This window comes from Hippopotamus amphibius, chromosome 1 (genome assembly GCF_030028045.1).
Source record: "Hippopotamus amphibius kiboko isolate mHipAmp2 chromosome 1, mHipAmp2.hap2, whole genome shotgun sequence".
In the NCBI taxonomy this organism is placed as follows: domain Eukaryota; kingdom Metazoa; phylum Chordata; class Mammalia; order Artiodactyla; family Hippopotamidae; genus Hippopotamus; species Hippopotamus amphibius.
The window spans coordinates 161,150,761-161,171,970 of NC_080186.1; the positions used below are offsets into that span (position 1 = coordinate 161,150,761).

The window sequence follows — 21,210 nt, forward strand, 5'->3', positions numbered from 1 at the left end:
ATGCTCACACTCCAGCTGGAGTGGAGGGGTGAGAGCCTTTGAAAGGAAGAGGCAGAGGAAAAAGATCTAGTCTGCAGAGCAAAACCACCTGAGCCTGCAGTAAACCACTCTACCTCAAGCTTTCTGGGTGACTCTGACCTAGACTGCCAGACTCATAAAATGTTGCGAAGGCAACTGCAGGTATGTGATTGTTGAGTTTCAAACTAATTACTTATGCTCTCCTTACTTCCAGAAAAGATTTAGGCAACAAGTAAATGTTTAAAGAATGATTAAAGAGCCCCACAATGAAATCTAATTGGAGAAGAAAGAAATAATTGTCCTCAAAATGCTGAACTGGGGATAATCACTGCAACTGAGCACCAAAACTTAACTGTGAGCTTCCTGGCAGTGGATGCAAAAAGGGAATATACAAATTCCACACCTGCATTATCTCATAAAAGGAAGTACCTATACCAGATACCAGATGAGCCACACTTCCTAACACTGAACTACAAGAGGAATTTATTACATCTCATTCACTCGCTGGCCAGGGACCTTATATGTAATAATATCTCCAACAGCACTTTTACAAAGGATACAGATATTCACATTCCAAGGGAACATCTCTTGTGTTGGTGGTTCTCAACCCTTTCAAAATCAATATTTCCTTTTTTATAACAAATACATTAACACCCCTTTACTATTCTGAAATGAAGTTCACAAATAATATCCTAACTGTACATTTACTCTTTAAAGAAAGGGAATACCCTAATTAATATAAAAGAGGTGATTTAAAATAAAATAATATTATTTGAATACGCAAATACTTGGTCAGACTACTCTAGAAATCTCAGTGAAGTAGCCCCTTGCTTGCACCTACACAGACTTACCTTGAAAGCGACAACTGCAAATACTAAATGACACAGGTTTGTTGTTTGGCAACTCAGATACTGCCAAAATTAACAGTTCATGCTAATTTCATTCCTGGAAAAGTCAGTGGAAAAACTGTTTTTGTATTTTTGTGTGAATTAGAGATGAGTCTAGGCTCAAGTAATTATAATCGAGTTTCACTCATATGAATGTCTGGCAGAACACTCAAAAGCAGTGGAATGTGAGGCAATTCTTAATTGTGTAGGCCTGACAGCTTTCCCCCACAAATGCCTGAGGACGTCCCAACAGGTGACAACCAAAGACAGGCCCACAGATTCCTAAAATGTCCCCTAGGAGGTAGTATCTGTTCCTTTGTGAAGCATTGTCTTAGGTCAACCCTAAGGTATAAAATAGGGCAAATGGGAATTCCCTGGTGCTTCCACTGCAGGGGGCACGTCCCGATCCCTAGTCAGGGAACTAAGATCCTGCAAGCCGCACGGGGACGCCAAAAATTTTTTTAAAAATAAAATAAAATAAAATAAAAACAAGTAAATGGATATTGTTAAATTGCAGATTTGTGGCCACATTTCTAAGAGGATCCAAACTTATACATTCCTGGTACAGGATGTGACGTGACCTCGTTCCAAGGCTGAGGTCTGGAGACGTTAATAATAGTACTGACCTATTTATATAGGGCTTTCCCTTTTGCCAAGCACTTTCAGAGATGCCATCTCCGTCAGTTGCGACAAGAACCCCCTAAGTAGATGGTTATTCTCCCCTCATCTGAAGATGAAGAAGCTGAGGCACAGGGAGAAAAGTTATCACACCCTGTAGATCAGGCACTGCTGATCATCATAGAATTGTCTCAGCAAGCCTTGTTATAGCAGCCCTACTGCAAACAATTCACGATGGACACCACTGGCCAGTTCCTGAATACAGACCAGTTGTTCCAAACCTTCACTTTACACAGAGAAACCTGAGGCTTGAGGAAGGAGGAGGGTTGTGCGATGGACAAGAATCACTTGTCTCTCCCTCCAGAGAGCCATCTGTACTAGGGGATGACCGAAGGGGTAAAGTCCTGGGACTGGAGATTTAAATCTCTTGAAGTCACAGCAGTGGGCCCAGAAGTGGAGGACAATGACTTGGAATCCAGGCCTTCGCCAAGCACATCATTATTATCCTTTCCGCAACATCTTCTGGAGATGACAGGGATTAAAGACGTCCCCTTAACCACCACCTCACCTCATCCATTCCTATCTTTTATCCTACTCAAATGGATCTTGACCCTGGGCAATCAGATAAGAGAGACTCTCCACCCCCAGGTGCACAGGAAGCATTATCTAGCACTTACCCCTGGGGCCCCCAGTCAGCATAGGAGGTACAAGGGGACTCCAAAGGGCAAGCCTGATTTCAAATCCAGCTACACCCCCCAAATTGCCTGATCAACTGGCTCTGATGGGAATAGAGACTTGGATGAGAGAAATCAGCCTGGGGTAGGATCAATGACCTCTTACCCTAAGCTTCCAAGTTTGGGTAACTGGGCTCATGGGCACCTGGTGATAAAAGTACCCTTATCTGTCTCCCTAGCTAGCCGAACTCTAGATCTACTTAGGACTCACTTCTCCTGGTCAGAATGGAAGGAGAAGGCAGCTGAATCCCCTCCGCCAGGGGGGCAGGGGAGCTATGAGTCAAGGCTGCTTTCTTGGGTGGAGGTTTCTAAAACGTTGAGTGGCCTTGCAGATCCACCATCTCATTGGTAAGTATGGCCATCTCCCAGCAGAGAGGGACCACTTCAACTGAGGGTGACTGGCCCAGGTGAAAGCAGCACCTTACTAAACTCCCACTGGAAGGAAGGGAGGGAGAAAGAAAGGAAGGAAGGAAGGGACAAAGAAAGGGAGGGAGGAATGAAGGAAGGGGGAAAGGAAGAAAGAAGGAAGGAAGAATTTGTTCTTAACTGCAGCTGTCACCAAGTCAGCACCTACTATGGGCCAGGCATCATCTTCTGCTACTGTTATTATCCCCATTTTGCAGATGAGCAAACGGTAGATCAGAGAAGTTGACTAACATGTCCAAAGTTAGAAAGCTGGAAAAATAGCAGAACCCAAATTTGAACCCGTGGCAGTCTGGCTCCTGAGAGTGTATGCATTTCACTAGCTGCCCTGCTGCCCTTACCTAGGCCTCCTTCCAGTCTGTGAGGCAGAGATTCTTACCACCTCCCCCCAAGACAGACGGAACACTGAGCCTCCGTAAAACTGAGGATGTTACTGTCCGTAGTAGAGACAGAGAGAGGGCAGCCATTGTCTCATGTATTTGTTCAGTGTTGAGCTTGAGAGCACAGGCCCAGGGGACTTCCCTGGTGGCACAGTGGTTAAGAATCTACCTGCCACTGTGCCTGGGGAGGGAAGATTCCCACATGCCACGGAGCAACTAAGCCTGTGCACCACAACTACTGAGCCTGCGTGCCACAACTACTGAAGCCTATGTGCCTAGAGCCCGTGCTCCACAGCAAGAGAAGCCACCACAGTGAGAAGCCCGAGCACCACAAGGAAGAGTACCCCCTACTCACCGCAAGTAGAGAAAGCCCGTGCACAGCAACGAAGATCCAATGCGGCCAATAAATAAATAAATAAATATTTTAAAAAAGAGCACAGGCCCAGGAAAAAGGGAGGAATTCTAACTGAGGCTGAGATTCTTATTAACTGGGTGGCCTTGGGCTGTTACTCACCTGTTTTTAGCTTTACAATAGGGAGGAGTATCTGGTCTTAGGGCAGTTGTGAGGAGCACACAACATCATGAGCACATGGGAAGTATCATTACTCTTCCGTCTCTGCCTCAGAGGTTCAGATTTTGTTCTGATGCTTGACTGTTATCCTAATTACGCAGACCAGCACTTCAGAAACTGGCTGATGTCAGAATTACCTGTGAAAGTGTAAATGCCTGGGCTGCACCCCAGGAGGTTTTGAATTAGGAGGACCTCTTTATCTTAAATTCCCAGGTAATTCTGATGCACAGCCAGGAGTGAGAGAACCAATCTATTGGCATAGATAGCTCAGCCACAGTGGGGAAACGATTCAGATGGGTCCCTTCTCCAGGTTCCCTTCTCTCCTTTCTTGTCGCCACCAACACCTCCTCTCCACTGGCTTGCAAGTCCTCTCCCCAAATGAAGACGTATGGCCTAGCAGAGAGTCAGTGACAGTGTCCCATGGAGCCTGCCTTTCCAGAGGCCTGGGAAGACAGCACAGAGCTGGAAATCAGTATGCCAGGGTTTCTGCTACAGATTTGCCCCCTGTGACGCACTGGTGGCCCAGGTCCAGCAGGTTTTCAAGCCTCAGTTGCCCATTGTCCACAGATAGGGAAAGCAGAGTGGCCTGTCTGCTTCCTCAGGAGAGTGTCCCTGGCACTTGACTGCCAGAGAGCAGGTGGGGGCGGCCTGGGTAGAGAAAGGGAAGGAGGTGAAAGAATCCTGCATAACTGTGCTTTCCCACTGACGTCTCCCTCCTTTGATGCTCAGTGATAGGGAATAAAGTCCAGCATCTACCTCAGGCCTATAACATTCTGTTATCTGTCACTAGCCTTTGCTTCAATGTTATCTCATAACCCTCCCTCCTTTCTAACCTTCTTGCTGTTCCCTGAGTGCTCCAAGCTTGTTCCCACCTCAAAGATTTTGCCCTGTTTTCTTAGCTTAGAATACTTTGGCAATGGATCATCATAAGTCTGGTTCCTTCTGCTTATTCAAGCATCAGCTCACAGGTCACAGGCTCAGAGAGACCTTTGCTAGTCAGTCACCAAATCTAAAGTGTTGCCGCAAGCCCTGGGACACAGCATCCTATAGTAGATCAGTGAATTTTTTCTTTTTTTAAATACGGAAAGGATCTTTTTTAAAAATTTAATTTAATTTAATTTAATTTAATTTATTTTTTGGCTGCATTGGGTCTTCGTTGCTGCATGCAGGCTTTCTCTAGTTGTGGTCAGCAGGGGTTACTCTTCATTGCGGTGCACAGGCTTTTCAGTGCAGTGGCTTCTCTTGTTGCAGAGCACAGGCTCTAGGCATGCAGGCTTCAGTATTTGCAGCACGAGGGCTCAGTAGTTGTGGCTTGCAGGCTCTGGAGCACAGGCTCAGTAGCTGTGGCACACAGGCTTTGTTGCTCCACAGCATGTGGAATCCTCCAGGACCAGGGATCTAACCCATGTCCCCTGCATTGGCAGGCAGATTCTTAACCACTGCGACACCAGGGAAGCCCCTATATCATTGAATTTTAACTTTCATCTTAGCACTTGTCATTTCCTTTTTCTTTTTTTAAAAAATTTACTTAATGTGTTGCCTGTCTCCCCCTGCTGTAGAATGTGGGCTCCATAAAAGCACATCCTTGGCTGTCTTGTTTATGGCTGTGTCCCTAGTGCCTGAAAAGTGTTCAGTGATTGTGGAATAAATGAGTTAACAACATTGCCCCAGCATGAATTGTGATTCCTTTTTCTGATTAGAGGACACTCAGAGTTCTGAGAGGAGAAGTGACTGTCCCTGGACTATTCCAGGCCTTTTGTATTTCTTTTCCAGGCCCTTCCCATAAAACCTGGCTGACACACAAACCTACCTGGGGTGAGGCTCACAGGTGTGATGAAAGTGTGGAGTTGCCCCATGAATGGGCTAAGGCTGATGTGAGGGTGAGAAGGCGGAAGGTCAGAGTGTGTGAAGGGAGAGGCAGGCTGGGACAGGAGAGCAGGGTGTGAAACTCAGTGGTGAGGGGAAGGGGGTGACTTGGCTGTGTGTCAGGAAGTGTTTCCCTCCACCCTTCCCTGGGGAGAGCCCTGACCCCAAGGTAGTTTTGTTTTGGGGAAACAGGTTGTCAGGCAGCTGCTAAGGGAGAACAAAGGTGTGGCCTGGGTGATGACAATCTACTGAGGTCCTAGGCCCGATACTGATCACCCAAAGGAACAATCATATGGTGGCACTTGGCCAAATAGGCAACAGGTGAGCTTCCTCCTAAAACCAGCCCAACCACACATGGAGCCTCAGACCCGTGGGGAAGGGAGAGAAGAGAGGCCTCTAAGGAAATGGAATGGTCAATGTAGAATGCTTAGTAATAATAATGATAATAATAGGTCACATTTATTACAACATGTCTGGCACTGTACTAACTGCTCTATATGTGTTCCCTCATTCAGTCTTCAAGAAGCTCTCTACAAAGTAGGCATTATTATTATTGTTATTCCCATTTGAGAGATGTGGAAACTGAGACTCAATGAGATTAAGTATCTTGTCCAAGGTCACACAGTAAGAAGCAAAGTTAGGATTCCAGCTTAGGTCTGTAGTGATTCCAGGGCACTATGGAAACCTAAACCTGGGGAGAGTTGCTAGGGGCAAGTTAAGAGGGCAGAGCCCCACTGACCCCTGCAGAAGTGGGGATGGGGAAGGAGAGTGGGATAGACTGTGTATAAATAGCAGGCCTGTTTTTATCCCTACACACGGGCTGAATCAGGCAAGCAGCTCTATTTGGCACAATTTGAGGGCTCTGAATGCCAACCCAGCCCTGTGTCATACAACTCCCGTCCCAGCATGTCCCTGGGAGCTGAAATGCCTACTGGGAGAGTCATTTCTTTGGGTTGGGACTTCGACTCTAGAAGACCCCTGTAAAAAATCCATACGTTGGAAGAGAAAGACATCAATCTCCTGGCACCTGTTGAATATGGCAACTTAGGCTAGCCAGCTGGGTCCTGTGGGAGGGGGCTCAGCTTTTATGTTGGAGAAGAAGGTGGTGTTCAAAGGCAAGGAAAAGTAGGAGGCTTGTTTCACAGCCTGTGTCTCTCCATTCCCAGAAGCCTGGGAATTATAATCCATAGTTCAAAAATCCTAATGGAGACTATATCCTCTGGGATAAAGATGGGGAGAAGCCATTCCAGTGACTGGAAGACTACTACTAATTTCCTTTGCTTTTGCTGCATTGATACCAGGTGCCTGCAACTGCAACTCTGGTAACCCTGGGCTCACGAGACCTGCTGGCAGTCATGTGTCTAATTTTTAAATGATAAATGAATTTATGATTTACTACTTGATTTGTCAGTAGGCAAAGAAGGGAGTTTCTGAAGCTCAGAAGATGACGTGGGTGCAGATCCCTGGTTTAGAGCAGGGATGACCGGAGGGACCGGCCTGGAAGAGAGGAAGAAACGAAGGGTGTCCGAGGGCGAAGCGAAGCTTAGCAGTCACAAGGCTGCAGCACGACAAGCATTTGGGGAAAGGTAGGAGCTGGTCCTCGCCACCTGCCGGTCAGCAGTCCTACCCACAGTCAGGCCGCGGCTGCCCTGGCCTAGTCCCAAAATATGTGAGCGCCGCCCCCTTCTCCCGCCCCTTTTCCCCGCCGCGCCCACGGGGTCGGGGGCTGAGCTGCCGGCGCCGGGAGCCGGGCGGGCGTCCCAGCCCAGGAGAAAGGGGGGAGGGGGGGCGGGGAGGAGCCTCGGCGCCTCCCGGAGCCTTATTCCCCGCCGCGCGCCGGGGAGCGCTCAGTCTACCGAGGGAGCTGCGCGAGGCACGCAGCTGGCCAGCGTGACTGAGGCACCAGGGCTCGCGCGGAAGGACAGACGGGGTGAATACAGAGACGCCCAGTGGCCGCGAGCTCCGCGCAGATCCCAGGCAGGCTTGTACCCAGAGGCCAGGAGCAGACCGTGCCAGGCAGGATCTCCTCCGCTCCTCCCGCCCGGCTCCCGTGCCAGCGCCCGGCGGCCGCCGCCTCCAAAGCGATCGCTGCCTCGCCACCTCCGCCGGATCCGGCACCATGAAGCTGCTGCCGTCGGTGGTGCTGAAGCTCTTTCTGGCTGCAGGTAAGAGGGCTGCCGCCCCTCCCGGAGGTCGGGGGGGATGGGGACGCTCTACTGGGGACACGGAGGAAGATCGCTGCAGCGCCCCCAGAGCGGGCCACTTGGTGGGGCCCGTGCTCCCTGGCAGGCGGGCGCCGGCAGTGGTACGTGGAGGTGGGGGTCCGGGCGGGGGGTCTGAGGCGGCCTCGCCTCTCACCCGCAGTGCTCTCGGCGTTGGCGACCGGCGACAGCCTGGAGCGGCTTCGGAGAGGGCTGGCGGCTGGAACCAGCAATCTGGACTCCCCTACTCAATCTGCGGATCAGCTGCTGCCCCCGGGAGGTGGCCGAGGCCGAGGCCGGGACGTCCTGGACTTGGAAGAGGCAGATCTGGACCTTTTCAGAGGTGGGTGTGGGGGCTGCCCATCCTCGGACCCTTGTGGACAGTTTAAGAATAAGCAGATCTGGCATTTATGCCAATTGAGCATACCTGTGGTTTGGGGGTTTTCATGGAGGGCCTCAAGAAAAAGTCACTTGGCCTGACAAGCTCACTGAGGGATTCTAGAGTGTAGGTCCTGTTGTCTTTCTTGCCCTTGGGTCTCACATGCCACGTTACTGCCTTTATGGATCCTTCGAGGCAAATTGAAACAGGCAAGGTGTGTGGGGTTGGCACATTCCTCTGAGGTAAGCTGGGTGATAGAAGCAAGGAATGGTTGAGATGCTTTCCTTAGAGTTTCTATGGAAAAATGTGCACAAGTCCTATTTCTCATATCAAATGACTATTGTGTATAAAATAAGATAACAGATGTGGAGATGCTTGGCACACACAAGGTGTGCAGTATTAGTCTCTCCACCCACCTTTCTCCAGGTTGGGGAAACAGAGGGAAATGAGGAACATTTGGTCCCCCCAGGTTAGGCCAGCACCTCCTGGTGAGGCTGTGGTTGCTGAGCACTGGGTCCCTAGATAGCTGTATTGATATGCTGGGTGTCTACAGATCCTACACAAGCCTGGATACTTCCTGATCACTTTGCGTCCCTGAGAGTGACTCTAAGGGAGGAAGGGTCGAGTGGGATCCTTCAACCGGCAGAGGTGCTGTGGCTAAGTGCATACAAGCACAGGGCAGAGTCCAGAGCCTCCAGTATTGCCTGCTTCCCTGCCCCCAGCCACCTGTAGAGATTCTTGAGGGTGGAGCAGGGACTGAGCCCTGAGCCCCGGAATGACTATATTTGGTTGTAAAGACACCCACCTGTGCTAGCTCCACCTGCTCCTCCGCCACCCTTCTTCCTTACCCAGAGATTCCCTTAGGTGCTGTCTCTAGTATACATCAACCGTCTGCTCCAAAGCTGAGGCTGGAGTGCCTCCTGTCATCCTCTCACAGTGGCCCTCTGGGGGTCCCCCCTGGCCTTAACAACCTGGATTCTCCTGGCCCTCTCCTTCTAGGCAGGGCAGAGTTGGGCTGTGACTCACCCTCCACCCACACAGCTGCTCCTCATACCTCTGCAGACCTGACTCACCGCTCCCTCTCCCCGGCAGGAGCCTGACTGTCACCCTGTCACACTCTCCCTCCCTGTCACACTCTCCCTCCCTTTTCTGATAGGCTTGGCTCTCCTGCTTCAGTTTTACCACAGCTGTGGTCACTAGCTTCCTCTGAGAATCTGCCTCACCTTCTGAGTTCCGAAAGGGCCTGTGTCTGCACCAGAGGAAACAGGGGACTATGGAGCTAGTGGCACCTGCCTCTTCTTTTCTCTTGGGTTTGCTGGGCAAAGACTATTTTTCAGGTCTAGGTATCCTATCACCTAAGTCTCTGTTATTTATTAAGTGTCGCCTGTATTCTAAGCACTTAACATGTTATTGTGGGTTAATTAATCCTTGCTGCAACCTCTGAGATAGGAACTCCTTTTCTCCACTTTTTACCGAGAACCACAGGGTTCAGAGAGATTAAGTGACTTGCCCAAATCACACAGCTGAAATTTGAGCGTGGGTCTGCTGACTTCAGAGCCCATTCATTGTCTCATTCCTGGCTCAGCATCCTAGGTGCTTTGGGCTTGTCTGGAAGAGGGGGCTGGAGTGTGTGAGGCAGCTTTGTGTTTTGGGAAAGAGCACTGGATATGGAGTCCAGAGACCATTGAAATGTAGGACATTGGGCAAGTCACTCCCTTTTGGGACTTCAAGTTTTTCATCTGAAAATGGAAAGTCATATTTTTTGAAGTCAATTCCACCTTGAGAATACTAGGACTCCAGTCTAATGTATGATGCTCACCCTCCTGCCAGACACATGGCTTTAGCTTTAGACAGTAGGCATCTTTTTTTCTGCTGTGACTGGGGAGGGGAAACTTGTGTCTGACCCCATGGCATAGCCCATGGTCAATCCCAGCTGGATGTCTGTGTGAGGTTGTTTTTCCCTTTTGAAGTGTGGAAAGAATGGGGAGAGTCATAGTTGTTCTAGTTCCTTCTGATAGTTCTTTACTTTCCATCTTTCTACTTCTTGTGCACTGTACTCCCTATCCTAGAGAGCTATAAACAGGACATCTGGGGATAAATGTAAGTGGACCTTTGAGAGAAGTGGTGAGATGCAAAGAGCACACAGAGCAGGGGAAATATTTTGCTTGATGTCAAAAAAGCAAGTCTCTTTGAAATTAGCACAATATTGTAAATCAATTATAGATCATTAAAAATATTTTTAAAATTAAAAAAAATTTTTTTAAGTTAAAAAGCAAGTCTCTTTGGGATGGCCTCTTTGCTCTCTCTGAGCCTGATTCTGCTCCAGGCTCATGGTCCCTGGTGCTAATGGGTACCCAAGAGGGGACCACCTGGACGTGGGCACTGTTCTTATTTTAGGAGTCTCTTCCCTCTAAAATACCCTCCAAGTACCTTCTCCAGAAGCAATTTTTATCTCTGACGCTGTCTTCCTGCAAGTGGGTCACTGAGTGCAGCATCAGGAAATGAGGCTGATTTAAGGCTAAAATAGAACCAAGTGGGCGTGGGGCAGTAGGAGATGAGGATGGGCAGTGGGGTGGGGGTGAGGTCAGTAGAATTGCCCAATCAGCTGCAGTTGCTCAACAGAAGCTAGCATTCTTAGAATGAGGTTCTTAAACTGAATTTGTAAAATGCCTTCCTTGGGACCCCCCAGCCTCCACTTCCTCCACCACTTTTGGGTGATCTGCCCCGTCTTCCTTCAGCTCTTGGGAGGCACTGAGCCACAGGGCCTTCCCAGGCCTCTGACTTCAGGTAGGATCAAAGCGTCCTTCCAGACACTGTGCTGTTCTGATTTTTTCCCCTGAGGAAGTCAAAGTCTTAACAGGATGCCTTTCTACTGCAGCTGCTTTCTCCTCCAAGCCACAAGCTCTGGCCACACCGAGCAAGGAGGAGCGTGGGAAAAGAAAGAAGAAAGGCAAGGGGTTAGGGAAAAAGAGAGACCCGTGTCTTCGGAAATACAAGGACTTCTGCATCCATGGAGAATGCAAATATGTGAAGGATCTCCGGGCTCCATCTTGCATGTGAGTGTCCCTTCCCTGGGGCTGACTGTTATCAGCTCACTCTTTGTCAGCCTGGTGGCTGTTCCTCGTTGTCACTGTTCCTTGAATTCATAAATCCACCCAGTTTCTTCTCAACCTCTGGGAGGAAGTTGGGAGGAGGGGAAATATTTTTAGTCAGCGGAAGGGGCTCCCCCCACATAGGATGCAATTTCCTGTGGCGTGGGTTTGTGACGCTCTTTCATCTTTGGGGGCATTTCCTGCTTGCTCAGAAATGAGCATATGGTTTGGAGAGCTGACACCTGAAGGCAGGTACTTCATTTCTGCCTCACCCTACTCCAGATGGGAGAAGCCAGTAGGAAACACGGCAGAGTGGGGCTCCTGGGTGGAGTGGAGCTCCTGTGGCCTTCTTTCTCAAGTGCTACCGGCAGGTATGAGGTGCATGTGGACCGGTGCTGTGCAGCTGTGTGTGTACTCAGACATATATGCTTGTGAGTGAGCAAATGTGGGTTGATTCTAAGGCATGGCAGGATTGTACAGAAAGCAATCATTGTGGTAGCAGGGAGAAGCCCCTCCTCCCTTCTTTCTCACCCCAGCAAGCGCCAGGAGGTGGGGGACCTGGTGGGCATTGACCTTTGGCCATGCGGGTGGGAGAACCCTTCCTTTGTGCAAGATAAACGGAAAAATGGAAACCAACTCAGTAGGCATCAGCGCCTGGTCAGGCAGCACCACCCCTTTCCTGGGCAAGGGTGTGGGTGGAGGGACCATGGGTCCCCCAGCCGTTCCGTTAGGCCAAGCCCAGCAAACGGCTGCCTTGGCAACCCCTCAGGGGTGACGGCATTGCCATGCTCTGTGGCAGGCATAATGTCGCCACTGTGCCTGAGACCAATACCCACATCAGGCTATAGACGTGCACTCTCTTCTGCTGGGCCTGGATTTCTATGGAGAGGCAGCCTCTGTGACCTGGGAGACTCTGGACAGAGTCAGGAGACTGCTGTGTGCACACAGCTTCCCAGCCTGTCAAGAAGGCTGGCTGTCTGGCATCTCTTCTGCTGTGATTGGTACAGATCCTTTTGTTTTTTAAAGCTTCCTTGTCCTGTCTGCTCTCATATAGCAGAGTTGCCCTGTATTTGGCAATTGTCAGACAGACCCATCACCCACCTCTATGTCCACAGTCACTTGTGTGTCCTCTCCTTTAATATCCTTGTCAAGAGCTTGGTATTGGAGGGGGTTGCTTAAGAGTGACCTAGACGGTCCCCAAATTATTCTTTCAGAGGTCTTAGGACAGGGAAGAGAATGCTTGTCTTAAATTTGTAAAATGGCCTCATTAGCACACAGTGGAGGCAGTGACTCTGAGAGTAGTCAAAATGGATTGAGGCCAGGAATCTGTCTGGGCCGAACTGGTCCAGGGCATTGGTGGATGGACTTCCACCACTCAGCTGAGAACCCTAGTAAGGCTGCTTTCCTGGAGATTTGGGCTTGACCGACAACCTAAACTCAGAGAATCTAGATAATGGTGTCCAGGGTCAAGGTGGCCCTAGGGATGGTGATGATAACTGTGACGATGCCATTCCTCCTTTGCCCTGGAGCTTTACAGTTTACATTTAATATAAGTTGAGCCCAACAGGTCTATGTTGAGCACCTACTTGGTACCACCTATTCTAGGGGATGGGAAGATACAGCCCTGTATTCTCAAAAGCCCTCTGCTGGGTAGGCAGGACTTGCTGTCTCTACTTGAAAAGTGAGGAAACTGGAGCCCAGAAGTAGGAAGTGATTTGTCTGAGATCAACAGCTAAATAAAGTGGGTGGAAACAGGACAGGCACTCAGGTGCCTGACTTCCAGTCCAACATGCTTCTCATGCCCCTAGGCTGCACTTGCTGTTAGCTGGCGTCCTTCTTCCCCGTCTGTTCTTACAGAGTTGGAGCACAATTTTATAGAGGACAGCTATTGTACTAGAGGTCTCTTGAGGCTTTTACTAGTTGAAGAGCATGGCAATCTGATGTGAAGACTTTGTGTCTGCTTCCTAGGCAGATTTTCAAGGGGCTGGATGCTGTGTCTGGTTTGGCTGCCTCTTGCATCTGGCCTTTGGTACTCGGGGCACCAGGCAGCAAGAAGACACAGACCCCCTGGTCGGGGAGAATGTGACATCTGGGCATCTACATCTGGGGCCCTTTGTGCCTCTTTCTTGCCTCCAGACCCAGCAACCGCCAGCCAGGGTGTGTCAAGGCTGCCGTGGTGAGCTTGAGGCTGGTCGGCTTCCTAAACCAGCCCTCTGTAGCCATAATCCACAGGAAAACCCTTTTGTGTCACCAGCCAAAAGTTGCCCTCAAAGAGCAGTTTCCTGGGGCTCCTGATGAGCTGTTGACCCAGAAATTGGCTGCAAAGTTTCCTGTGGCTAGAGGAAACCTGGGGGCAGTTAGCCTGAGGAGGCTAGAAGAGAGACAGGCCTGAGGACTCCACTTGGCCTCACTGCCCAGATGCCAAGAAGGAACGGCGAGCCCCTTCCTCTTTGGCTGCATCTGACTTTGGTGCCCCATTCCTCAGGATATGGGCAGTGTCCTCTGGAATCTGATTATATAACTTCCCCACATGTGAGACTTGGCCTTTTATTAAGTGCTATCTCATTTGATCTTCACAAAGCTCTAGTGAGGTAGGCGTTTATTATTCCTGTCTTTCATATAAAAAAACTGAAGCTTGGAAACGTGACCATAACTTGCTCCAGATCACCTGGCTAGAAATAGAAGCAGAACCAGTCTGGAACTCATGTATTTTGAGTCCCCTCTGCCAAATGGTGTCCCCTCTACCTCCTGGGATAGGGATAGAGAAATCCAATTTGGAAGATGTCTCTGGACTCTAGCAGGTTCTTGCTTCTGTTCTGAAATGGGCCACAGACATGGGTAGGAGGAACACATCCCAGTTTGATGGGTCACTGGCTCTGGGCAAGACACACGATCTTGCCCCCACCCTGGGATGCTTGGAATGCTCCTTCCCTGGGGGAGCCAGGAGTTGCCTGCGAAGGGAGGGGGAGTGGGTAATATTAGGATGTTTACATTATTATCCTTTTGACTCAGGGTGGGGGTGGAGGGATTATGTAACTGAATTGCGGGACTCTGAGGCCAAGCTTTATTTCTATCATCTGAGTAAGTACCTGTGGGGTTTGAATGATGGGCTGGAAGTGAAAAACAGACTCAACTTCAGCTTCCCTCCCCCCAGGAAAGCACAGTCTCTGAAGTCAGTCAGACTGCTGGGTCAGATCCTGGCTCTACCACTCACTAGCTATGTAATCTTGGTCAGGTTATCTAACAGAAGTTAAGCCTCAGTCTCTTCATCTTTAAAATGGGGATAGTAACTCCTACTACATAGAGATGTTTTTTAAGATTAAGTGAAATAATCCTTGTAAAGCAATTAGCACAGAGTACTTGGCTCACAGTAAGCCTGTAATGTATGCTATTATTATTTATCATTCAAGCTAACGATAATAATAATAATAATAATAATAATAATAATAATAATAATGTGAGAGAGCAGAGTCAGACTGCTCCAGAAACCCATCAAGCCCATCCGATATGTGTTTCTTTGGGGTAACCTACACTGTTCAGAATGGAAAGAATTATGAGTTTGGAATTTTGCCCTTCTGCTCCCTAGTTGTGAAACATTTGGCAAATCATTTACTCTCTCTGACCCTAATCTTAGTCTTTCAATATGTAAAAGAGATTATACCTGCCTACCAGGGTGTTATGAGTCTCAGTGAAGCTAGTTTATAAGGATAGTGTCTTATAAACTGTAAAGTGCTGTACTCAAGTGATTTTCCAGGGGTGCTCGTAAGAGCATCCTCTGTGTCCTGGCAGGATAGGGGTCATTGTTTTGTCCACCTAGGCTGATGGGACAGATGCATGGAGAGGCTGAGTGAGGAGCTGTGTGCTCTACTGTGACTCTGCAGTGAGGTGGTTCTCCAAAACACCCAGGAGGAGCTGGGAAAGGAAGAGGTGCTTTGCAGGAAGGCCGGCCCCTGGGTCTGGATAGGTCTGCCACTTGGATCTTTCCTGGTACCGCTCGGCAGGAAGAAGGGAGATTCCTTGCTCTGAGGAACCAGGTGCCTAACCTTTTCCCCAGAGGATGTGCAGTTCAGAACAGAGGGCCACCAGGTTCTCTGTGGTTCCTTCAGCAGTTAGTGGCCTAAAGTCCCTAGGCAGAGAGTGCCACTGCATCTCTGACTGGGCATTTGTGGATGTGAGTGGGCAGCACACTGAGTTCACCGTCAGACAACGTGTCTGTATCTCTGCCCTGCTGTGTAACCATGGAGAAAGCAGCTCTGCCTTTGTGTAACATGGGCTCCTACCTACATCAAAGGATCTCTGGGATGCTCAGATAAAGAAAGGGATGTGAAGGAATTCCCTGGTAGTCCAGTGGTTAGGACTGCACCTTCACTTCTGTGGGCCTGGGTTCAATCCCTGGGTCAGGGAACTAAGATCCCAAAAGCCCCTCAAAAAAGAAAGGGACGTGAATGTGCTTGTTCAACTGTAGGCACTTCTCAGTCTTCCCAAGAGCTTCCAGGAAAAATTTTGTGTTAGAAGAGGCAACTGCCATCTGATTTATTTCTTGAGTGAGAAAAACCATGGTTGTTTCTGACATTCTAAAATGCGCTGGCAGGACAGCTGGGCAAGAAGATGTTTTATTGGTTTGTTTGCTTTGTCCCGGATGAAGGAGGCCTGATAGCCCAGTGTTCAGAGGCCAAAGGCCAAAACTGAGCTTTCAAATTGGGCCTTGCACCCAGGGGGAGCTGGGAGTTAAATGAAGGAAACTTGAGAAAAAAATGACTCCTGGCAAAGGAACAGGGCCTATTAATAGGCTGGGCAGTGGCAGAGAGGGACTGAACGCTGGAAGCATTGGTGGGGAAGGCTGGGTTTATTTCTGGGTCAGAATGTTGAGGGGCCTCACTATAGGGAGTGATACTAAATCCCCTCAGTTCAGCCCACCAGCTCTTGTGCCTGAGTCCTCTGAACTGGCTTAAACAGGACATCTTAACACACATGAAATTAATCATCCACACGTGGACCATATCTAGCCAAGACCTGAAGTCCTTCTTTGCTTTTTTCCTGCCTGGAGCAAGAATTTTGAGCCAGAGAACCAAAGGGAATGAAGAAGGGGAGGGCGTGGAGTGAAGGAGGAAGGCCACAGAGCCTTTAGAGGGGTTTCTGAAGAGTCTTGTATTAGAGGAGGATAGAGGAAGGACAGGGATCACAGTTAGGGACTGACAGGCTGAAGCTGTGAGGAGTGGGGTCAGGCTTATGTAGGTGGCCCGTTGCCAAGAGTGAAGCCAAACCACTAACTTCATCTCTGCTTTGTTCTGTTTTGGACCAGCTGCCACCCGGGTTACCATGGAGAGAGGTGCCATGGGCTGAGCCTCCCAGTGAAAAATCGTTTATATACATATGATCACACAACCATCCTGGTTGTGGTGGTTGTGGTGCTGTCATCTGTCTGTCTGCTGGTCATCGTGGGGCTTCTCATGTTTTGGTGAGTGTTACAGGCTGTTCTGCAAATCACTTCTATTCCTCCTCCTCCAGGATCTTCTGCCTGATGGTCCCATGAGCCCCCTAACCCCCCAAATCCTGGGCTAGAAGTCTAACATTCCTGGGTACAGGCTTTCTAAGAACCTGGTTTCTCTGGTAGGACATATGTCCAGTGTCTAGACCCCAGGGCAAAAATTGCCAGGCTGTAGGAGGTCCTGCTTCTCATAGCAGGCTCAGCAGCCCACCCATGGAGCCACTTCTTCACACAGCTCTTTTTCCTGACTCTGATCTCTGATGGCATTAGGGTGTGCTTTGGTAGTCAAGGCACAGGTGGTGCTCTTGGTATATCCTTCCAAATCTGAGGCATCTAGACCCCAGGCCATGTTCCCAATCCACCTTATGTTCTGGATAGGGGAGACCTACTAAGCACTCTGTGCCCATTTACAAGCAGTGCAACTCATCTGTTGTGAGACCTGGATCAAGTTACCTATCTTTCTAAGGGTTGTAATCTTTAAGTGATTATAATCACTGTTCACCTACTTCATAAAGATGTTGTGAGGATTATATAAATGAGGTGAAAATTCTTAGCAAATTGTAGCCTGCAATTAGAGACAGGCATCCTCTGGGGCAGTTGGACCTTTGGCCAGAGGTCTGTTGGGCTGCTGTATCCTCTGGGCTTTTCCAAGTATGGATGGAACCAGTGGGCCAGAATCTTTTGGAAGGACCAGCTCTGGGACCTGCACCTTGTTGTAGCGGGCAGAGCTTGCTCACAAAACTTACCTTCCTCAGGTACCACAGGAGAGGAGGTTATGATGTGGAGAATGAAGAGAAAGTGAAGTTGGGCATGACTACGTCCCACTGAGAGAAATCTGTGCTCAAGGTAATGGTCCATACTTTGCCCCATGACACCATCACCACCTTTCCTGGATCTGTTTCTAAGCATTCTGAATTCTTCTCTTGACCTAGGAGTTAGGGGGCAGGTTACTATGGAGTCAGGGTCCCATTGCAGAATTGTTTTCAAAAAGGTTGGCAGTGCTGCATCTCCACTTAGGGTGGAAGTTGCTAGAGAGATACCCAAGAGAGATGCCCAAGAAGACAGCTTCTCCCGTCCTCTTCTCTCCTTCCCACCCGTTCCCAGAAGATCTTTCCACTTCTTAAAGCCGGACCCAAGAGACTCTTAAGACCTCTTAAGCTGCATCCAGCTTTAAATGCCTTCTTCTTGTACTTTAGGAATCAGCTGGGGACTGCTACCTCTGAGAAGATACAAGTTGACCGCAGACTCTGCAGAGGGGAAGGACTTCACAACTAGCCATGAAGATTCCTTCATCCCCAGTTGCCATCTAGATTGGGCCTCCCATAATTGCTTTGCCAAAATACCAGAGCCTTCAAGTGCCAAACAGAATATATCCAGTGGGATCTGGGTCAGAAGAAAGCAAAAATGAGGGACCTTTGTGCCCTTTTGATTCTCCTCCACCAAGCCCTACTTACCCCCATAAGTTTGTTTAAACACTTATCTTCTGGATTAAAATTCCAGTTAAATTCCGTATGCTCCAGGATCTTTGACTGAAAAAAAAAGAAGGAGAGGAAGAAAGAAAGATTCGGGGACTGGAAGAAAGTAATAAAGGTTGAGAAGCCATGTACTCAAGAAGCCGCCAAGGGATCTGCCATTTGGACCCTCCAGTGCTGGATTTGATGAGTTAACTGTGAAATACCATTAACCTGAGAACTCTGAATTTTGGGACTTCTACCCAGATGGAAAAATAACAACTATTTTTGTTTGTTTGTTTGTTTGTTTGTAAAATGCCTCTTAAATTATATATTTATTTTATTCTATGTATGTTAATTTATTTAGTTTTTAACAATCTAACAATAATATTTCAAGTGCCTAGACTGTTACTTTGGCAATTTCCTGGCCCTTCACCCCGCATCCCCCACCATCTGGCTCAGCATTACTCTCCTCTGCCGCGAATGTGAGATGGCTCTGTGACCCATCTGTAGTAATCTATTGTCTGTCCGCAATTCTGAAGATCTTCCATGATCAGAGTGCCACAGGGGGAGTTCTGTATGGTCAGGATGTAGGAATTAACTTTGTCAGATCCACTCTATGAGTTGGACTGCAGTCTTGCCTAGGCGATTGTCTACCGTTTGTGTTTTGAAAGCCCAAGGTGCTGATGCCAAGCTGTAACAGATATCGGTATTCCCCTGTGTCCTCTCCCTGCCCACTCTCAGAAGAGGTTGGGCTTCCATGCCTGCAGCTTTCCTGGCCCCTCACCCTCCATGGGCCCAGGTCCACAGAGTGGGAACTCACTGTCCCTTGTGTCAAGACATTTCTCTTACTCCTGCCATTCTTCTGGTGCTACTCCACGCAGGGGTCAATGCAGCAGAGGATAATCTAGAGAAGGTATTAGCAAAGGAAAAGGCTGAGGAGGAATAGGAAACATCGCAGCTGATTGTTCTTAGTAATTGATAACCTACCAATTGCTACAGAGAAGGTTGGAGGTGAGGGTGGATTTTGTGTAGACCCACCCACCTCACCAAAACTACAAAGATATGCTGTCATGGTCCCTTCTGGAAGTTGCTGGTGCCATTACTGAACTGTTACAAACCTGTATTTCCAAACCTGGTTCATATTTATACTTTGCAATTCAAATAAAGATAACCCTTACTCCATAGCCTTCTGTCTGCTTGTTTTAACTAGGAACTGGTTTAATGTAGGTATTTTCTAAGCCCTGCCTCTGCATTAGGCTCTACAGCAGGCCTATTGATGTATATACTATCTCAGTATCCCCCACAACCCCATGTAGGAGGTACTACTGTTGTCCTATTTTTCCAAAATTGGAAACTGAGGCTTGGAGAGGTGATGTAACTTGCCTGAGGATACACTTTTGGTGGTGACAGAGCAGCAACTGGTGATGTGACTCTATTTGTCTTAATACTTAAATCACATCATCTCTGAGACAAGAGAGAATAGATCTTTCACACAGGATCTTTTCCTGTAACCAGGAAAGACATCTAGGCATTCAATCAGCAGACCCTGGCCTCAGGGCCTATGCTGTATGTGCAAGCAGGCATTGCTCCTGGTGGAAACAAGGCACCTTTGACTCCCCTCTCATGCTCCACATTCTATCTATCATCTATCAGCAAATCTTGTCAGACCTACCTTTTGGATATAGGCTGAATGCAGCCATTTCTTGTCACTGCCACTATCATCACCCCAGTCCAATTCACCATCATCTCTTACCCAGACTTTTTTTTTTTTAACTTTTGGCCGAGGCTAGTGGCTTATGGGATCTCAGTTCCCTGACTAGGGATCAAACCCATGCCCTCAGCAGTGAAAGCACGGAGTCCTAATCACTGAACTGCCAGAGAATTCCCTCCTACCCAGACTCTTGTGATGGCCTCCTGTATCCTTTCTTCTACCTTACTCCCATATAGCCCATTTCCAACATAATAGCCAGTTATCATTTAAAACATAATCCAGATCTTGTCTGCCTTGCAGGCCTTCCCTGACTACCCTGTTATACGATAGCACATTCCTCCCCCAGTCTACTCTTCTTACTTTCCTTCTTATTCTGCTTTATTTTTCTTCATTGTCCTCATCACCACTAACATATTCTTATTGTTTTTGTCTATCTCCTCCTACTAGAATGCTAGCTCCATGAAGACAGGGGTGTGTACATTGCTCCAATCCCAAACTGTAAAACAGTGTGATTGAGTTGTGGGCACGCAATATTTGTTACGTGGATGAATGAATACAATAAATAACTAAAATCCAATCCAAGGCCAGCAAGTGGACAGGTATGTAATGCAGTGCTGCCCTGGAAGTGTGATTGGGTTTAAAGAAGTGTTGGGGAGGATGGGTGTGGACAACAGGATGAATGGAATTTGGGGCAGGTCATGGTGTCCTGGATAGACTTGAGGCAGAGAGATCCACTGGGAGGCTGTTAGACAAGTGCTACTGGATGCCCCTTCCTTATCCTCTTCTTAGAGAGTTGTGACACTGTGAAATTTCTCTGGGAGCCCACAGAAACATCATATATGCAAAGCTGAAGCATGTGCACACTCTATGTGTTTCCACTTCCAGGGATATACACAACAGAAATGAGTACATATGCTCACCACCAAAAGATAAGTACAAGAGAGATCTTAGCATTATTTACAATAACTAAAAACTGGAAACTACCCAAATACTCATCAATATTTGATGATGAAATGAATAAATAAATTGTGGTATATCTATACAATGAAATACTAAATAGCAATATGGATGAATCTTACAACCTACTGCTGAGTCAGAGAAGACAGACACAAAAGGATACACTCTATGTGATCCCATTTATTTAAAATTTTTAAAACAGGCAAAACTAACGTATGGGGAAAGAAATCAGCAAAGGGATTATTATTGGGATCTGTAATGACTGGAAGGGGGCAGATAGGGGAACTTCTAGTGTTCTGATAACATTATATTCTAAGATTTAGGTACTGGCTACACAGGTGCACCTCACTTTGGGAAAATCCATTGAGTATAATTTGTGCATTTTTCTATAGGTACTAAATGTCAATAAAAAGTTTCTTAAAGGACTTCCT

General features: G+C 48.2%; 1 protein-coding gene across 12 annotated transcripts in view; it reads left to right on the forward strand.

Annotated features, from left to right (window-relative positions):
• HBEGF (heparin binding EGF like growth factor) overlaps positions 1-19,287 on the forward strand; it is a 63,619-nt gene extending 44,332 nt beyond the window's left edge. For 8 of the 12 annotated variants that reach the window (XM_057733475.1, XM_057733502.1, XM_057733468.1 and 5 more), the window contains 5 exons: positions 6,909-7,662; positions 7,862-8,041; positions 10,956-11,133; positions 16,472-16,627; positions 17,854-19,287. In XM_057733475.1, the coding sequence (XP_057589458.1) occupies positions 7,617-7,662; positions 7,862-8,041; positions 10,956-11,133; positions 16,472-16,627; positions 17,854-17,932 (639 nt within the window). In that variant the 5' untranslated portion in view covers positions 6,909-7,616 and the 3' untranslated portion in view covers positions 17,933-19,287. Of the gene's footprint in view, positions 1-6,167; positions 6,820-6,908; positions 7,663-7,861; positions 8,042-10,955; positions 11,134-16,471; positions 16,628-17,412; positions 17,504-17,853 lie in introns of those variants that run through there. The other 4 variants (XM_057733483.1, XM_057733464.1, XM_057733548.1 and 1 more) reach the window with 3 other exon arrangements.
• Positions 19,288-21,210: the final 1,923 nt, after the last annotated feature.